Genomic DNA, 18,752 nt, shown 5'->3' on the forward strand with positions numbered 1-18,752 from the left:
ATAAGAAAATGCAATATAAGACATACTGACAAGTATTTGTCTTTTAAGACTATTTGAGTCAATTTTCATCTTCAGCCAACATTGGCAACATTGAAACCACAATACATATTACACTGTGAAAAGTGTACATCACTGTCAGTTTGGTCAGACTATATCCATTAGTGAAACACCAGTTCAACACATATGATCACAGTCCCCTTGCAGTTCATCCCCCACCACCCAAAAGCCTTTGTGAAAACAAGCCTGGGATTGGCCCTCTCCTCTTCCATTTGGCCTCCGTCCGGCAGTTGTGTATTAGTAGTGCTGCGCCCGCTGTCAGCTGTGTGCAACCAGGAAACCATGGAAACAAAACAATTCAGCCTTCAGCAGACGAACGCTTGTAAATTTAGGGACTTTTCTGTTTTCTCTTTTTTTGCTTTTTTTCCCTACACTGAACTAGCCTGAAGAGGCTATATCACTGAAATAAGCCACTGCAAAACCTCAGATGAAAGAAAAGAAAAAGAGATGGAGGAAAGAAATCACAGATACCACTTAAGAGACACAAAAAAGACATATTGAATTACACCAGAACCTCCAGATTCACACCTACATACATGTATTTCTTTCTTTCTTTAAACATGCTCCAGTAATTGGGGCTGATTGTCAACCTGGAAGTCCACCACAGCCAGTGTTTATTTTACAGCCTCACAAGTCCTAATGAACATATACCAGATACAGTGGCTTCAAAGAGCGAACATGGCCTCTGTGAAGTCTCCAAACAACTACAGAGGAGGAAGTTACGAGAAACGGAGGGAGGAGCTCGTCCAAGTTGGGGAGCTTTTCTGTATGTAAACCAGATGTGCTGCACTCCCCCAACTCTTACAGACACACACACACACACACACACACACACACAGAAAGACAAAGGGGTGGGTTGTGCTCATACAACCTCAAGACATCAGATTATGCATGCGTATGTGCCATTTAAATGGGCACTGTCACAATAAAACCTCTCTAGCATTACAAATTTTATATTTTTTATATTTGAAAATGATGGCTGCTGTTTACAGTTAAACAGTTTGTGCTGAATAGACCAACATAGATTTGTTCTGACAGAGACTCTGTGTAAGTACCTATATAAAATCCTGCCAATGTTAGATATGTATTTCTGTGTGATAATAACATGTCTGTTATTAACAGTCATAGACAAAAGTTTGAACACCCCTAGTCAAATTATGTGTGTGTGTGTGTGTGTGTATGTATGTATGTATGTATGTATATATATATATATATATATATATATATATATATATATATATATATAGGCATGCCTGGTAATCATGAGCTTATTCTCTTTGAACATGAAAAATATTTGAAATCTAACTTAAAATGTAAAATCTAAATCTATGTATGCTGTACTTATTATTCTCAAGACTAAAATCTAACTGAAGTGCATTTATTTTCATATTTTAAGTTCATGTTAGCGATTAGGAACACTTCAATGTACAGCCATGACTTCCTGATTCACTGGGGAATATATATGAGATGAAACACATGCCAAATGCTCTCAGTCAGCCATTGCTATGAGAAAGAGCAGAGAAAACCGCAGTGATGTGTGACAAAACATTGTTGAGCTGCACAAATCAAGAAATGGCTACAAGGATCACAGATGGTGAATTGCAAAAATTGGTTTTGGGAGTCACAATGTCGCCCAAACCAAAATCAGACACCACCAATATGACCACAAGTTGTTTGGGGGGGTTGCCAAAAGAAAACCTGTGTTGGATCAACAGACTCAAGTGACTGCAGTTTACCAAATGTTGCTGGAATTTTCAGTGGGACTGTGTCCTATGGTCAGATGAGACAAAAATAGAGGTTTTTGGCAACAAACATCAGAGGTGAGTTTGGCATGAATAGCCATGCAGAAAAGTACCCCATCCAGATAGCGCAGTATCTGTTATACTATAAGACTGTTTTATTCCAAAGGTTTTTGACAATTTATTCAGATGCATGGCATCACAGACTGCATCAAGAACCAGCAGAAATAAAATCAAAACATGACTGCATCAGCCAGGAAGCCTAAACTGAGCCAAAGCCTGGTTTTTCCAGCAGGACTATGATCCAAAACACACCTCCAAATCAACACAAAAATGGATCACTGATCAGAATTAAGATTTTGCCATGGCCACCACAGTCCAATGACCTAACCCCTGTGGAAACCTGTGGGATGATCTGAAGAGGAGAGTCCACAGTGTGGAGCTTGAAATCTGAAGGATTTGGAGAGGTTCTGTATGGAGGAATGGTCTGTTCTCCAGTCTCATTAAGAATTATAGAAGACTCGGACATATTATTTTTGCAAAGGGAGGGCTGCACAAAGTATTAAATGAAGGGGTGGCAACAGTTGTCACATATAGATTTGAGAAAAATATTTATTTCATGATCATTTTTTTTACTTCAGAAAAAGATTTGGTTTGTTAATATTTTGAATGAAAGATCAAAAAGATAAGAATTAACAAAGAATGTTTTGCTCATATTCACCAGGGATGGCAATAATTGTGTATGTGTTTCTTTCCCTTACAAATTATATGTAAAGACCTAACTGTAATATGAATTGAATCCAGGACCTGGAAATGTACAAACACTCTGTCACATGGTTTCCACGGTTTAACAGGCCACATCAGTCAAAAGGTGTGCAAACAAGGGGATCCACTTGTGGAAAACATAAAATCCCGTAAAGTTGCTCTCGCCTCTGCTATTGCGTTGCTAGGCAGGAGAGTTTGTTTTCAATCACTGTTTTAAGTGTAGCGTAGGCGGCGTCCTTATGAGAGAAATAAGGTGTCAGTTTGGGAAAAAACAATAAAGGAAGGTGTTGAATTTCTTGAAATGTACTTAAAATATGTCCATTTAAAGAAAACAATATATAGCATTTATCAATGCTGTTCTGTTTGTTGTGATGTTCTGAAATGATTGTGACAAACACCTCTGAAAAATATGAGAATTTCTGAAATATTTTCTCAGTTTTAAAATAAACATTGACCTGAATGCTTCCTGAAGGACGTTAGATAAGTGTTTGTGTTTTGTTTTGTGTTTTTAAGTCTCAAAAAGATTAGTCCCTTCATCACAAAGAGTTAAAACAAGCCAGTCATGAGATTCACAACTTTAGACACAGCTACATGACTCATCTCAGTGGTTTCTAGACCTTGAAACATCAAAATTGCCCTAAATTGGGGACATCATAGTTTAATTCCATGCTATTTGGTTCCATAAGTCTACCCCTCCCTTCTGGTCACTCATGTCTGGTTGGTTTAAAGCAGACGCCACTCTCCCCTTCAGCACAACACTGCTGCACATTCATCAGGGCTCGACAGAAACCCTATCTCCTCAGAGAATGGGGCCTGTGAAAGGAGTCAGTGTGATTGTGGAGGGCTGCGTGTCTGAGGGGCAGTGACGAAGAAGGTGGCTGAGTGCTCTTAGGCCAACAGGCTGCAGTGGTGCCAGATGTCTGCCTCATATCCAGCCCACTATTGTGTTGAGTACAAGTGCGACACTATCTGCTGTTGAAGCTGTGTTATCATCAAAGATCCACCAGAACCTTTTAGCTGTCAAATGAACAATATAAGCGTATTTCATGGTACACATTCAGGTCGTCTGAATATAAGCTAATCTCCCCCACCTACTTCGAGAGTTGTAGAGGGAAGTATATCAATGCAGTCGGTCGGTCCACAGACTAATTTGAAATCGCGTGCAGTATGATGTTGAAAGGTGTTTTTGGGCTAAATATAAAGACTGTAAAACTACAATTATACAAATAATTAATTGTGGTTAATCAAATAGAGATTAAAACTTCAATAATTAACTAAATAATAATTCACTAACGTTATTTTCTCTGCGTCAGTGCAGCGTGGTATCGTGCTGAGAAAACATTCCACGCACCATTACACCACCTCCACCAGCCTGGCCTGGACCTGCAGGTTGTGTCAATGGATTCATGCTCTTTGTGCCAAATTCTGACGATTATAGTCTGTGTGCTCAGAAGAAATCTAGATTAATCTGCCGGGCTACATTTGTCCAGTCTTTTTTTGGCCTAAAACTGCCTAACAACTCCATCAGTAATATCAGAAGCATGAATTAAAGTTCTTACGATATTCACAGTATAAAAGTCTAAAGTATGGTTTTCAAGCTTCAGATGTCTGTGTTTCAGTCAGATGTTATGTCTACCCTGTCTACTATGTCTAACACCTTACATACTCACTTTCTTTAGCTTGAGTATAATATTATAGTAAAAATAATTTTAATAGATTAATAATAAAATAAATAAATAAAATAATATGATATAAAATGTATATAGATGTTTTCCAGTATAAATTACATGTCAGTACCTGTAGACAAACTAGCAATAATTGCAATTTTTGCGTCATTGGTAATTATTTTGCTGTTTTGATTCACAGGTGCTTGACCATTATGAGAGAGACGGGTTCCAGTTTTTGTCGAAGGTTTTTAACTCATCTCATTCCTTTCTGGAGGATTTGACTGGTTTGACGCTGCTGCATCAGGAGACACAGGCTGCTGAGGTGAGTGCTTCCTCGCTTCATCATCAGCCTCCAGAGGGTCACTAACCTATTTAATACAATCGCTTACAAATATTACATTTATAGTTATGTATATAAATATGTATAGATGTCCAGTATGTTTTCTATAAAGATAAAACACAATCAGAACAAATGTTAATGCAGAGTATCAGCCAATATTGAATCTCTATCAGATATCAAAGTTAGTAAGTTCAGTTCAGTTAACGTAAGATATTACGTACTAGGTTGCCAGATACTTCAAAATGCAGTGATCACTAAGATCACTTTATTTTAAAGTGTTCTGTCTAATATGATATCTAAGATGATATTTAAAAATAAGATAAGGTGATGAATAAAAATAATTATCACAATATTTTGTGGTATATAATCTGTATTTTAATATATATATATATATATATATATATATATATATATATATATATATATATATATATAACATAATTGAATACAATATTTGAACATATTACCACCATCTCTGGTATATCTTCCTCTTGAAGACCTGCAGTAAAAATTTTGTCTGCCGTAGCTAAATGGCTTATTAATGCCTTATAACAATTCATTTTTGTTCTGGAAAAAAAGGAAATAGAGTCTTAAATAAAATGATATTATTTTAAATAAAGTAAAGTATAAATAAAGTAATATTATTTAGCAAAATTTTATAGTAATATGTTAATACGTTTATTTTATTTGAGCCAAATGGTCTCTTACACTGTTTCATGTGCTAAACTAGACTATCTGGACAGATTACAGCATGATATATGCTGCTATTACACATTCAGTCATGTGAAGTACAAAATCGTTCTGTGACTTCTCAGAGTTGGGAAATCAGAAATTATTTCCATTTGAAATCATATATAACCCCAGTGATTGTGTCCTTTATACATTAGGTTGGGGACCCCAGTAATTTTCACTGTTATGTCATGTTTAAAACTTGGACTTAAACTTATCTGCTTCTCCAGCATGTTTGTTGAAAGATGAATGAATGATGATCTGCAGTTCACTCTAAAACCCTTAACTTAGACAGGGCTACAGAGGTTTGGAAGATGCTTTATAAATACCAGAATATTATTTTGGTGGGGAAAGAACATAAATAAGATGAAGCATTAGGCCAGAGTCAGGTTGTAAGACAACTTTGCTGTCAAAAAAATATTTAAAATGGTAAGTTTAAAGGAGAAGGTAAAAACATTCTTAAATTTCAATGGTAGTTAATGTAAAGAGATTTTATTTTAAAATGTATAGAGTATTTCTTTTTGTCCATGCACTATGATTTCAGTTCCTGTGTTCAAACATCAGTGATGTTTTTTTTATTTTTGGTTGTTCTTTGGACAGTAACGATATGTTGTATAGATGAATCTCAATGTTAGATGACAAATGCAGAAACTACCTTTATAATTACTCTTAGCAAATGAGAACTTCATATGCAAATGTAGCCTCGTTCTGCAGTGACCCCTTAGTGTGTATTTTACAGATGGAATAAAATAGAGTTGGGTATTTTTAACAAATACTTTTTAACAAATATAATTAAATATTTATTTCTTGTAATTCTGTTATCAGGTGATCTATGGCTCTTTTTTTCTCTGTATGTGTGAAATGTTGTGACTCTGTGTTGGGCTGCTCACGAGCAATGAGGGGTGAAATGGGATGGGTGACAATCCCCTGCAGTGAAAACTATTTACACCTCTCCACAAAGATGAAACTAGATAAAACACATAACTGCAGCTTTCTTCATAACAAACAATTCTGCGCAACTCACACAAGAAACAGCATTTAAACACAAAAACAGACACACTTGTTGACTCACCTATAAAGATGAAATTGATGATCAGTATTTTTAATCTGTATTTAATCTTTACATTATATGAAGATTCTTTAAACTTCAAAAAGGGTTTTCACACTCATACATCTCATTTACAAAAGTTCTTTTGTTTTTCTCAAGGCACCCATTGAAAGTTTTTTTGAACATTCTGTTTACTGGGTAAGCAGGAAAGAAATGCCTTATAAAGCAGAAACAAGATACATGCACAGATTTTCTTTCACCAAATAAACCATCCAATCAAACTCCTTCCAAAACCGCCCACCCTCACCCACCCTGCCACCTGCCATCACCCACCCTGCCACCTGCCATTACCCATCACCATGTCAGATAAGATTCATAGAGCAGAAAAAAAACAACAGAAGTGACACATGGAAACTGACAAAATAAAATATTAACAACATATTTTTTTTAAAAAGTTTCTTTAAAGAAGCAAAAACTTTTTACTCTGTAGATTCGCTTCAAAGAACCTTTTGAAAATATTGAAGGTTAACGTGTTAAATTGATTTCCACAGTATTTATTTTTGGATACATTGTGCAACTCTACCAAGACACTTATAACTTTTCAGAACCATCCAAAAAAACAATATCAGCTCTCCCAAAGTGAAAACCAACTGCCCAAAATTTGACCATGGGCTGTTTTACAGACGTTAAGCAGTTATGCATGCAAGCCAGTTACCCCCTCAAAAGCATCCCAAAATGGCTGAAACATCGTCCTGTACACTTGTTGTATCATCCCCAGTGGGCAGCAATATGGACTTAAGAAGTTTTGGTGAAAAAGGTAAAGTGTAGTCATATTAATGAACAGCCCACAGTCTCTAATAACTATCTGAAAGCAGATATCTTAGAACATGAGTGAGAGACTCCTGAATGGATGGAATGGATTGACCCTGCAGAGGAAAGAGTACAAAGCTTTTAGCACATTAGAGATGTCTGTGACCACATGTTCCTTTTTCTAGCTTAAGAATTTGTAGGGAAAAAAGAAAACATTTAAGAATTTTCTTATTTAATATGCAGTGCTTGGCCCAAATCCCTAATACTGCTAAAACTGCATATGGTTGGGTGCAAAAGTTTGGGCCCCCTTGGTTAAATGACATTTTGTTGGTTTTCTTTTTTTCAGAGAATGTATTTCTGCACATCTTTATGCACAATTACTGTTTGCTTGCTGAATTTAACATATTGTGCATTTAACAGAATGTATCCTGTGCAAAAGTTATGGCACATTTTTCGTGTTTATGGTCATTTTTTTCCAATGTGTTAGCAGTGATGGCAGCAAATGATTTCCAATGTGTTAGCAGTGATAGCAGCAAATGATTTCCAATGTGTTAGCAGTGATGGCAGCAAATGATTTCCAATGTGTTAGCAATGATAGCAGCAAATGATTTATATCTACAATAAACGTCTTAACATTTGTTTTTGATCATTGCGAGTTTTTCTACTGTTGCTTGAATGCACTGGGACTTGCGCTCTGTCCCAGATAGACAAATCATTACAATCTATAATACAGTTTCTCTTTTTCTATTTTAATGTAATACAATAACTATAGATATCAAATATAACTTATTCTGTGAATTATATTTTTTGGACTTTGGACATCATGAAGTACGAAAGATGTGCAAATTTAGTAAAATAATTTAAAAATGGACTTATGTAGCCTTTTGAATCTTTCCATGGCCAGTAATATGTTTTACCACTATACATCATTGAATTAAGGGCCATTTTCCCAGATTTTCCTTGCTTTTCCCTCATCAAAAGTGGCCTGTTTTGAATTTGTTGTTTCTGTGATGTCACAGGAACCAACTCATTCACATATATTTCCCTCCAATCAGCCTACAGTAGGTAGCCCCGCCTATTTACACTGACGTTATTGCTTTTTGAAAAGAGGTGCATTACAGGGCAACCAGTCTTGAAGGCACATTGACAAATCCTGTCAATCCTGATCATTTTTGGTCTATAAAAATGTAGAAAAATTTAAAGTGGGCTTTAATGGAAAAAAATTCAATATAAGGAATATTTAATCTTTAATGAAAGATGCCTTAGATTGCATACTGAAAAACTAATTTACAAGCTCATTGCATGAAAAACGGAAGCTATGAATGAATTCTGTGCTTCTCTGCTGATCAGGATGCGGTGGTGAACTTGTGGTTTCACTTACCTGTTATAAGCAATTGGTAAAAAAAAGACAATTCCAGAATAAATCCAGAAGCCCTGAGAACCTTTGTGCTTACAGAGCTTCAGTAGAACTCTCCAGTGACGAATGGAGGCCGGATGGAGGGCTGGAAGTGTGGGAAAGTCCCACGTCAGCACTCCTCTCTCTTCCCTGCAGTGGTTTACAAACACACATGGAGTCCAACCCTAAATGAGAGGAAGTGTGTTCCTGCCTGGGCTCAGGCTCATTGTGTTAGGCTGTAGAATTTGAACCATGTGGAACCATCCAGCATCTAATTCGCTGTGCTCTCTTTGTGATGCTATATATTATAAATACCCAGCTTATGATTACATGGCCCTTAGATGATGTGAAGGGAAACATAAGTGACTTAGACAGTTTCAAACAGTATTTTCCTTCAGTATGTAAACCTTACAGAACCCCGCAAAAACCTTAGGCAGTCGTTAAAATGATTTAAAACTATTTATTTGGGCAGTTAGTGTGTTTTTACTGATGAAGACACTAAATAACACTAGAATAGGTACAAATAAACATAAGTACAGTAAGTTAAAAGAAATTCTTGTGTCCAAGAAAGGAGTTGAGAGCTGGTCAGAAAAACATAGGTTTGGTTTTGGACTTCTCCTCGACACGCTCAGCTACTGAATGGCTCATTCAGATTCTCCACCAGCACACCTGAATGAATTTAATGAAATATTAATTAGACAAACCAAATACTAAATGGTAACTACAAATAATATGGTTTTCCTCATAGAGAGGTTTGGAGAAATGGTTAAAGGAGCACATTAACATGCATAAAGCACTACATGGTGTATTACCATTTGTTTTGTTGTTGTAATATTATTGTTTTGTTTTTTTGTTTTTTTTCTTAAATGAGTGCTTACTGTCCAGAATAATAGCTTTTTTTCCATTTTTTAGGTGCCTAAAACCTTTGCATTCTACCGTATCTAACTGGTTCATCAGTAAAATCCTGTGTTAAAAAAAGCAAATCATAGAAATAACCCCAGAATATGCAAAAACCTGTGCTAAAAATGACCTCGGGTTGTATTAATTCTGAGCATGTAAGTAATAAAATGAGCCTAGAAATAGTCCCAGATTTGAATTCTATGCTATGAAATGAACTGTAGAAATAACCCCAGATGATTTTAAACCTGTGCATTAAAACAATCCCTAAATATATCCCTAGTTTGTTAATCCTGTGCTGTAAAACTAACTGTAAAAATGTTAGAACACAATAATCCTGTGTTGTAAAACAAAACAGAGAAATAACCCCAGATTATATTAATCCTGTGCTGTAAAATAAACTCTGAAACTAATCCTAGTTTGTTAATTCTGTAAAACTAACTGTAAACATAACCACAGAGTATAATAATCCTGTGCTATAAAACAAACCATAGAAATAACTACATTTAGTAATATACATAGAGTATGTTAATCCCATGTTATAAAAGTTGTAGAAATAAATCCGGATTATATTAATCATGTGTTGTCAAACCAATTGTGCAAATAACCCCAGTTTGTAGTAATCCTGTGCTATTAACGAACCATAAGCCCACATTATGTTAATCTCGTGCTAAATAAAAAAACCTGTAGAAATTGGTTTATTGTTTTGTTTATTTGACTTTAAAAAATGGTTCTCTAAATAGTCTGTAGGTTAGTTGATTATTAATGTAATCGGTCCTGACAGCTCTAGTTTAACAGTAAATGTCTTCTTCATGCGGTGACAGTGATGTGGAAACCCATTGCTCTGGAGCTGGTGGTGTTTATATGGACCTGCGCTGGCTGTCGCGGTCTTTGTTCAAACATGACCATGAATGAGAGCATTGTGAGGTGAAGCCATTAGTGTGAGATTCGACTTTCTTCAGAGGTGCTTACCTGAGCTTCTGCTTCTAGCCAGTTGCTTCCTCTTGCCCTGGGGTGGCTTAGAAGCAAGTCTTCCCACTCCAGCCCACACTCACACCTTTGTGAGCTGCACAATACAGTACAGCTGATTGTAGATCAGATTGCAAATGGATAAAATAATGAAGCCATTCATTAGTCCAGTCCAGGTGTTGGGTAATGCGCTCTGGTTAATTGCCACATGTTTGTGAGTCACTCTGCTGTCTGAGACTTGTGAGACATTTTAATGTTTGTTTGTTTCAGAAAGCTATGAATAATGAACAGATCTTTGCATGCTGGGAAAATACCCTGTCTTCTTTGGTTGGACTGTTAGGCTTTTGTTTTCTCAGTCGCCCATAATCTTCTGAGAGCAGCAATCAGAACACCCTGTGCTTTTGACATTATGGCCCTGAAAATGGGCATTTATGATGAGCTGCTCTAGAGCAGCCAATTTATGGCTGATATAAATAAAGCATGTTGTGCAGCTCTGTTTGTACACAGATGAATTTAAAGTAGTGTTTGTAAGTTGCTGGCGATAACAGAAGCATGTTGTAATTGTATTATTTATTATAATTACAGTTATAAAAATTGTAAATACATATTGTTCTAACAAGCAGGGACAAGCTTTTTTGAGGCTGATACCAATGTAGTATTTTTTTCTTAATATGATATGTATGCCTGAACAATTTGAGGAAAATATGGAATTGCATTTTTTAACCACTATTGTGACTATCATTTCAATTGCAATTCTTTTCTATTAATTGAGGTCCATGCCTGTTATTTTGGCCAAGAAGACCAGCACATCCACTTATTTTTTGCTTTCAGGCTCAAGCACTAAACTCCAGGCAGCCAGTTAGTTGTGAATGTGTTGTCTTTTACACATCATGTGCATTTGGTTGCTTCTGATGGTCTAACTCAGGGGTCTAAGGGAAGCCATTTTGTCCTTTTAACAAAAATCAAACCACCTTGGGAGCCACAGCACTTTATGTAAATTTATTAAGTAACATTTTACCATCTTGGTTGTAAATATGACTCAGTATGTGCTTATGTAGAAGTTTAGAGTAAAAAAAAATAAAATGCAGCCTTACTTAGCTTTGCTTTAAGCTTTAGCTCAGCTTTAGTCGTGTTTCTCGCATCTCTGGCATGAAACTTTTCCACAAAAGTAGAACAAATTCTTGCAAAATCTCTCTCAACGTTCGTCTTTTTACGAGGCTGAAGTCAGTTTCTCATTTGCCAGCTTCTTGTACAAATTTTCCTGTTTCACCTTAAATAGTGAGGCACCAGAGTGTAACTGCTGTACCATTTAAGGTGGAATATATCAGCTTTGTGACTTTTTAGTGTCTGTCAGTATTTTGATGCTGATTAAACATGTCAGGAAACCAGCTGGAGTGATTATAAATGTAAAAAAGATCATTCATCTCCAAAGTATTGATGTTGGCCTTAAATCTCTCTCTTTGCCGTTTTCTTTAGCTATTAGCTAGGCGAGATTGTTGTCTGTGTTGCTATGCTGCTGAGCAGTCTGTGTGCCATCCTTCAGGGTTAAAGGATGAAATAGCAGTTATACATTAACTCCAGCATTTAAGACCATTTATTCCTAAGCTGTATTAGAATGATCAGCAGAGCTGTATTTTACTATAAAGGAAGATTGTTTTATTTTTACCTAAAAATCTAATTCTGCTGCAGGGCCACAACAGAACAGTGAAAGACCTGCTGACCCCTGGTCTAACTCGTCTGTTGGCAGTTCACAAGCTCCGTGCTATTAGTTAAAATAATCCCCATTTAAAGCTTGTGCGCTGTGATTAAAATTACTGTTAAACCTGCAGTCCATCAGTATTATTGTATATGTAGTTAAAAAGCAGCTCCTGGTTTGACCAATCAGTGCTTCATTAAACTGTGCTCATGATGTAATTGATGATATTAACAAGTCTCTATGGCGGCTGTGAAGGTGTCAAGGAAAAAATGGACCCAAGATATTCTTGTTACTTTTTATTGTATTTATGTTTATTTGAATTATGAATATGTCTTTATTCTAACATATATTGCGATAAACTCACTGCTGAGATAAACTGTTTAAAAATTTGCTTAGATGCCTAAAACATTCGCATAGTACTGTACATGAAGGGAATGCTGGTGTGGCTAGCCAAATGAACGAAGGACAAATAAAAAGACAGAAAACAGTGTGGATAGATGGGCAGGCGGTCAGGCCTAAAGATGATCTTGCATGATAGTTCATTTATGCTTTACTTAAGATGGGCATCTTAAAGTAGACTATCTTGTTCAAACTGCTCAGAATAATCAAATACTCGTTCTACTAATACACATTAGGAAATACAAATGACATAACTCCTTTATTTGGTTGGGAAGGCTAGATTGGATTGAATAGCATTTGAATAGTAAAAGGGGGCTAACAAAGTATGCAGTGAAACGGATGGACTACAGTCTGTAACTGTAGAACTACACAGTGCACCTACATAGTAAGTGGAGCTGATAAAATCGACAGTGAGCATAGAAACAAGGAGGTGGTCATAATGTTATACCTGATCTGTGTATGCAGTTAGTGAGTCTGGGGTAGATAGATGAGATGCAGGGTAAACAGGAGATAGAAAATTGATGTGTAGATATTTCAGATTATACGTATATAAGATATGGATAGTTGTTCAAGATGTGAATCTGTATGAGCAGGTATACATTTGCTAGATTGAAGTTACAGTAAGATCAGAGTACATCTGTTGAGGTGTAGATTGTTGATCACGATGATGATGATTCAGATGTGTAGTGACAGGCCCACTGTCCGACACACCAGCACCACTGGTTATACAGCAGCCTGATGGCCTGGGGGAAGAAACTGCTGATACAGTGTGTAGATCAAATGCAAGTGTAATTCATTACATAACTCACTACACAATGAATCATATGATAATCAATTGTGTAATTTCTTTTTAAACGCAAAGCAGCAATAATAATCCAAGCAGTTGATTTGACATTTCTCTGTAGATTTGAACTGTTTATGCCTAAATAGGATTGTTTTTATAATTTACTGACGATTCTCATGTATGATCGATGGACTTTGGTGTCAAAATGAAACTTGAGTTTCTGCCAGGTCGTTGCCATTGTTCTCTTCGAGTGGAAGCTGAAAATGAGAGAATAGGAGTGATGTCATGATATCTTTTATAACTGTATAACTGTCCGTAATCAGTTTGAGGTTTTTCATCTACATTGATGACGGTTGCGATGTAGGCATTTAGAACTATTTGGAGGTCAGTTACGTTAAGCAGGAAATGACTGGTGCTGAGAAAAAAGGGATCTGATGTCTAACCTGGTGGATACTGCCTAGTCCCTAGCTTCAGGAAGTGAGAAACACGCAGAGGAAATGAGTCTTTGAACAGGATGCCTGGGCTAGTCCTCTCCACAGTGGCCAGAAACTGGATCTTTAGTAAGACCTGCCTGTATATATTTAATTACTACATTAAAATGACACTTAGAACTCCAGCATTGCTCTGAAAGATGTTTACAAAACAGTAATGTATTGATTGTTTTAACAATTACTTAAGAAATCCAGTTTTTACAAAGCTTAAACAGTACAACTGTATTAAACAACAAGCCAGGCGTAGTTGTAAATGTGTACTTTTCATGAAGAAATGAGTTATTTTTGTTCACTACATTTTTGTCACTGGATTTTGGTCCTTGCTTCCAAAACTGGTACTGTAAATGTCATGCTTCATTTGTATAATTTCCAGCAAAACCGCCATGAAGCATCGACAATGAAACAGAACACATATTTTTAACAGAAAATTATACAGAAGCTTTCTTCTTCTTCTTCTTTCGGCTGCTCCCTTTAGGGGTCGCCACAGCGGATCATCTGCCTCCATCTTGCCCTATCCATCGCCTCCTGTACTTTCACACCAACCATCTCCATGTCCACCTTCACTACATCCATAAACCTTCTCTGAGGTCTACCGCTTCTCCTTCTACCCGGCAGCTCCATCTCCAACATTCTTTGCCCAATATATCCACTATTCCTCCTCAACACATGTCCAAACCATCTCAACCTGGCCTCTCTGGCTTTATCCCCAAACTGCTCCACCTTCACCGTCCCTCTGATCTGCTCATCTCTAATCTTGTCCATCCTTGTCACTCCCAACGAAAATCTCAGCATCTTCATCTCCGCCACCTCCAGCTCAGCCTCCTGTCTTTTAGACAGAGCCACAGTCTCCAAACCATACATCATAGCAGGAAGCACTACTGTCTTGTAAACCTTCCCTTTCACTCTTGCTGCTATTGTTCTGTCACACATCAGCGCTGACACCCGTCTCCACCCACTCCATCCTGCCTGCACCCTCTTCTTCACCTCTTTTCTACACTGTCCATTTCTGTGGATGGTTGACCCAAGATATTTGAAGTCATCCACCTTTACGACCTCTACTCCTTGCATCTTCACCTTTCCACCTGTCTCCCTCTCATTCACACACATGTATTCCGTCTTATCTCTACTGACCTTCATTCCTCTCCTCCCCAGTGCAAACCTCCACCTCTCCAGATTCTCTTCCACCTGCTCTCTACTCTCACCACAGATTACAATGTTATACAGAAGCTTTAACAACTAAATATAATATCAACTGTTTTCTTTACTATGTCACTCTTTACCTTTATTACAGCTTCCATTCTTTTCAGAAGACTTACTTTCAGTTCTTCAAAGAACTCTGCATACACACCTCCTAATTTCAGTCTGGACTCAGGGGTGGTCAGTCCATTGTTCAGCTTCTTTGTTTGATGTGTCTGTCTCCTTTTCTCAGTGAGGGTTCTTGACAGCTGCACATCCTTTCAGACCCATAGCACTAAGTTTTCTTCTCACAGTGGAAGACTGGACAGAAACACCTGTGGATCTTTTCAGATCTGAAGCAGCTTGATTTTCTCCTCTGTCTCAAAGATGAAAGCTTTGATGTTTATCTGATGGAGACAGTTTGGTGTCTACCAGGTCTTCCAGGTGGTTGTTAGTAGACCCATTTTCTCTGTAGCTTTTAATCCATTTCCCGTTCTGGAAACTCACTTATTTTCCTTTGACGTTCTCCTTCCTTAGGCAAGTGGGTTATCCTGTCTAATCTCCCCAGAAATATCTCTTAAAAAATGAAACATTTGAACTCAGTGGCTGTTTTGACTAGAAATAAATGAAAGATCGTCTCTGACTTGTAAGTTCCCCTTTTCAGCTTTTTAACAATATTAAATAGTAGGTTCACCTAGTTTTTCAAATGAGCAGAATGTACAATGTAACTACAGTCTCTTCTGATGTGATCTGGGCAGTACATGTCAACGCTGTTGTAAAGAATAACATGCCTGTTTGTCACATTAATGTTATCTTCAAACCTAAAATGCTGTTCTTCATTTGGAAAAGGAGATTGACCTAAGCTGGATTTCTTAAACACATCTTAGTACAAAGATGATTCTTAAATGGTAGAGCAAGCATCAGACTGAACACTCTCTCTATCAGTTAAGATGATCTGAATTATGAGTTGCTTATATGAAAGTGGGCTCACAACAGGAAAGAAAAGCTGGTGTTACTACTGTTTTGTTTAGTGGCAAAAATGAGACAGTATGTAGTTTATACCTGACACACTCAATTTATACAACTGTTAAATAAGGCAAATATTTGGTTGCATAATGCAATGCACCTCCAAGTGTTGACCTTCGTATACTTCCCTCTTAAGCCGCTTTACATTTATAGAGTTCTAAGTAGTGCTTTTTGGTGGTTGCTACTGTTGCCATAATATTTTGACACTTTATCTCACACAGAGGTCCTTATGTACAAGGTGGAAGTAGGGCAGCTGCTTAATTGGAGTGCATATTTACAGTCATGTTTTTCGGCCATAAGTGGAATGTCGAGTACACCTCTCCATGGGTCGGGTTGAGCACATCCGTGTGGATAACGCAAAGGAAACCATTTTTCAACCCACTCATGAGGAAGCGTGCTCTACAGCCCACACATGGCTTTCTCATTTTAGGGGCTGTGTGGTCTGCTTGTCAGGCTAGGAAAGACTCCTATTAAACATGCCTCTATGCTGAAATGTGTGGCTGTGTTTAGTGTAGATCAGAGCCAGAAAGGCATAACTTAAACAACCCTCATTTTTACATTCAGTGAGCCAGAGATGCTTGGGATATTTCAGGGGACAACCACATGTTAACACTGTTAATCTGGCAGTATACTTAAAATGATGAAAGAAGTACAGCAAAATCAAACAGTTAGTGACCATGCTGTCATAAGTATGCTTAAAAAGGACTCAGTCAGAGTCAGAGTATCACTAGGATCATCACTTTGTCCAGTGGACCAGAGTGTCACTGGAAGCTCACTTTGTCCAGTGGACCAGTCGCAGTCGGGGGGAGGTCTCAAAACAAATGACGTAGCGATTAGAACCAATTGCAATCAGGGGGAGGTCTTAACAAACTTGGTGATTTGAACCAGTCAAGCCAAGGTCTCAGAAGAAACAACCTAGCAATTAGGACTAATTACAATCGGGGTCACCATCTCAGAACCACCAAGTTAGTGGCTAGAGCCAGTCACAGTCAGGGAGTTGTCTTAGAACCAACAAATTAGCGATTATAGCCAAGTACAGTAGGGGGGGTATCAGAAGAAACAGTGTGGTGATTAGAACAAGCCACAGTCAAGCAGTGGTCTCAGAACAAACGACCTAGTGATTAGGACCAATCACAGTGAGGAGGCAGTCTCAGAGCAAACAACATGGTTATTAGAACCAGTCACAGTCAAGGGGACATCTCAGAACAGATGAGTTAGTGGTTGGTGCTGATCACAGTCATGGGCAGGTCTCAGAACAAACAATGTAGTGATTATAACCAATCACAGTCAGGTAGAGGTCTCAGAACAAACAATGCAGTGACTACAACCAATCACAGTCGGGGGGGAGGCCTCAGTACAAACAGCATGGTAATTAGAACCAATCACAGTAAGGGGGAGGTCTCAAAACAAACAGCATGGTAATTAGAACCAATCACACTCAGGCAGAGGTCTCAGAACAAACAATGCAGTGACTACAACCAGTCACAGTCAGGAAGAGAGCTCAGATCAAATAGGTAATTAGAACCAATCACAGTCAGAGGGAGGTCTCAGAACAAATAATCTAGTGATTAGAACCAATCATAGTCATGGGAGGTCTTAGAAATTGACACAGTGATTAGAACCAGTTATAATTAGGGGGAGCTCTTAGAACAGATGATGTGGTCATTAGAACCAATCACAGTCAAGGGGTAACCTCAGAACAAACAACCTAGTGAGTCAGGGGACCAAACAGTGCAGTGATTAGAACCAATTACAGTCAGAAGGAGGTCTCAGAACAACTGACCTAGAGATTAGTACCACTAGCAGTCAGGGAGCCATCTCAGAAAATGATCCAGGGATTAAAACCAATCACAATCAGGGAGTGGTCTCAAAAAATGATGCAGCTTTATAAAGTTATTTAGAGTTATGTTTAGTTGAGCAGTGCACACCAGACTGTACAAACTCAAACAGTATTGTCGTTTTGGCCAAAAAGACAGTTCTGGAAACTTGTTTTTTCACTTATTTTCCTTTGACGTTCTCCTTCCTTAGGCAAGTGGATTATCCTGTCTGATCTCCCCAGAAATATCTACTGAAAAATGAAAGATTTGAACTCAGTGGCTGTTTTGACTAGAAATAATTGAAAGATTGACTTGCACAGTACTGTAAGTTCCCCTTTTCAGCTATTTAGCAATATTAAATAGTAGGTTCACCTAGTTTTTCAAATGAACAGAATGTATAGTGTAACTACAGCCTGTTCTGAAGTGATCTGGGCAGTACATGTGAACGCTGTTGTGAAGAATAACGTGTTGCAGTTAACAAAAAAGAGAAGCTCTATTCAGGAAGTGATTGATTGGGTCCTATGAATTGAGTGGCCTTTCCCAGAAGGTTGTTCACATCACTTCACAGCCTATATGTCACATTAATGTTATCTTCAAACCTGTAACGCGGAGCGAGGAGGCGGACGCACGTGCTGAGATAAGCGAGATTTATTATGGGCAAATCCAAAATCAGGGTTGAGACAGCCCAGGTTCAAGTAGCCAATATGGAGAGATCGGGGGGCAGACATGACAGACACCAGAATGCAACAGAACAGAACATCCAACACAGCATATAAACAAAGCAAACAACAATGCAGACAGAGATTCACGCAACAAAGACCAGCAAACACAGGGCTTAAATACACAGGGGAAAAATGAGGGACAGGTGGAAAACAGGTGGAGACAATCAGGGGCAGAGTCATGAAACGAGGGGGCTAAACCAAAACAACTGAAGATCAAAACACAA

At 37.8% G+C, this 18,752-nt stretch overlaps 1 protein-coding gene across 2 annotated transcripts in view; it reads left to right on the forward strand.

The window, feature by feature from the left end:
• atg7 (ATG7 autophagy related 7 homolog (S. cerevisiae)) overlaps positions 1-18,752 on the forward strand; it is a 114,866-nt gene that overhangs the window by 61,651 nt on the left and 34,463 nt on the right. For both annotated transcript variants that reach the window (XM_017704744.2, XM_037532548.1), the window contains one exon: positions 4,428-4,550. In XM_017704744.2, coding sequence (XP_017560233.1) covers positions 4,428-4,550 — 123 coding nt within the window. The remainder of the gene's footprint in view (positions 1-4,427; positions 4,551-18,752) is intronic.

The sequence above is a fragment of the Pygocentrus nattereri genome, chromosome 21 (genome assembly GCF_015220715.1).
Source record: "Pygocentrus nattereri isolate fPygNat1 chromosome 21, fPygNat1.pri, whole genome shotgun sequence".
NCBI classification, from domain to species: Eukaryota; Metazoa; Chordata; class Actinopteri; order Characiformes; family Serrasalmidae; genus Pygocentrus; species Pygocentrus nattereri.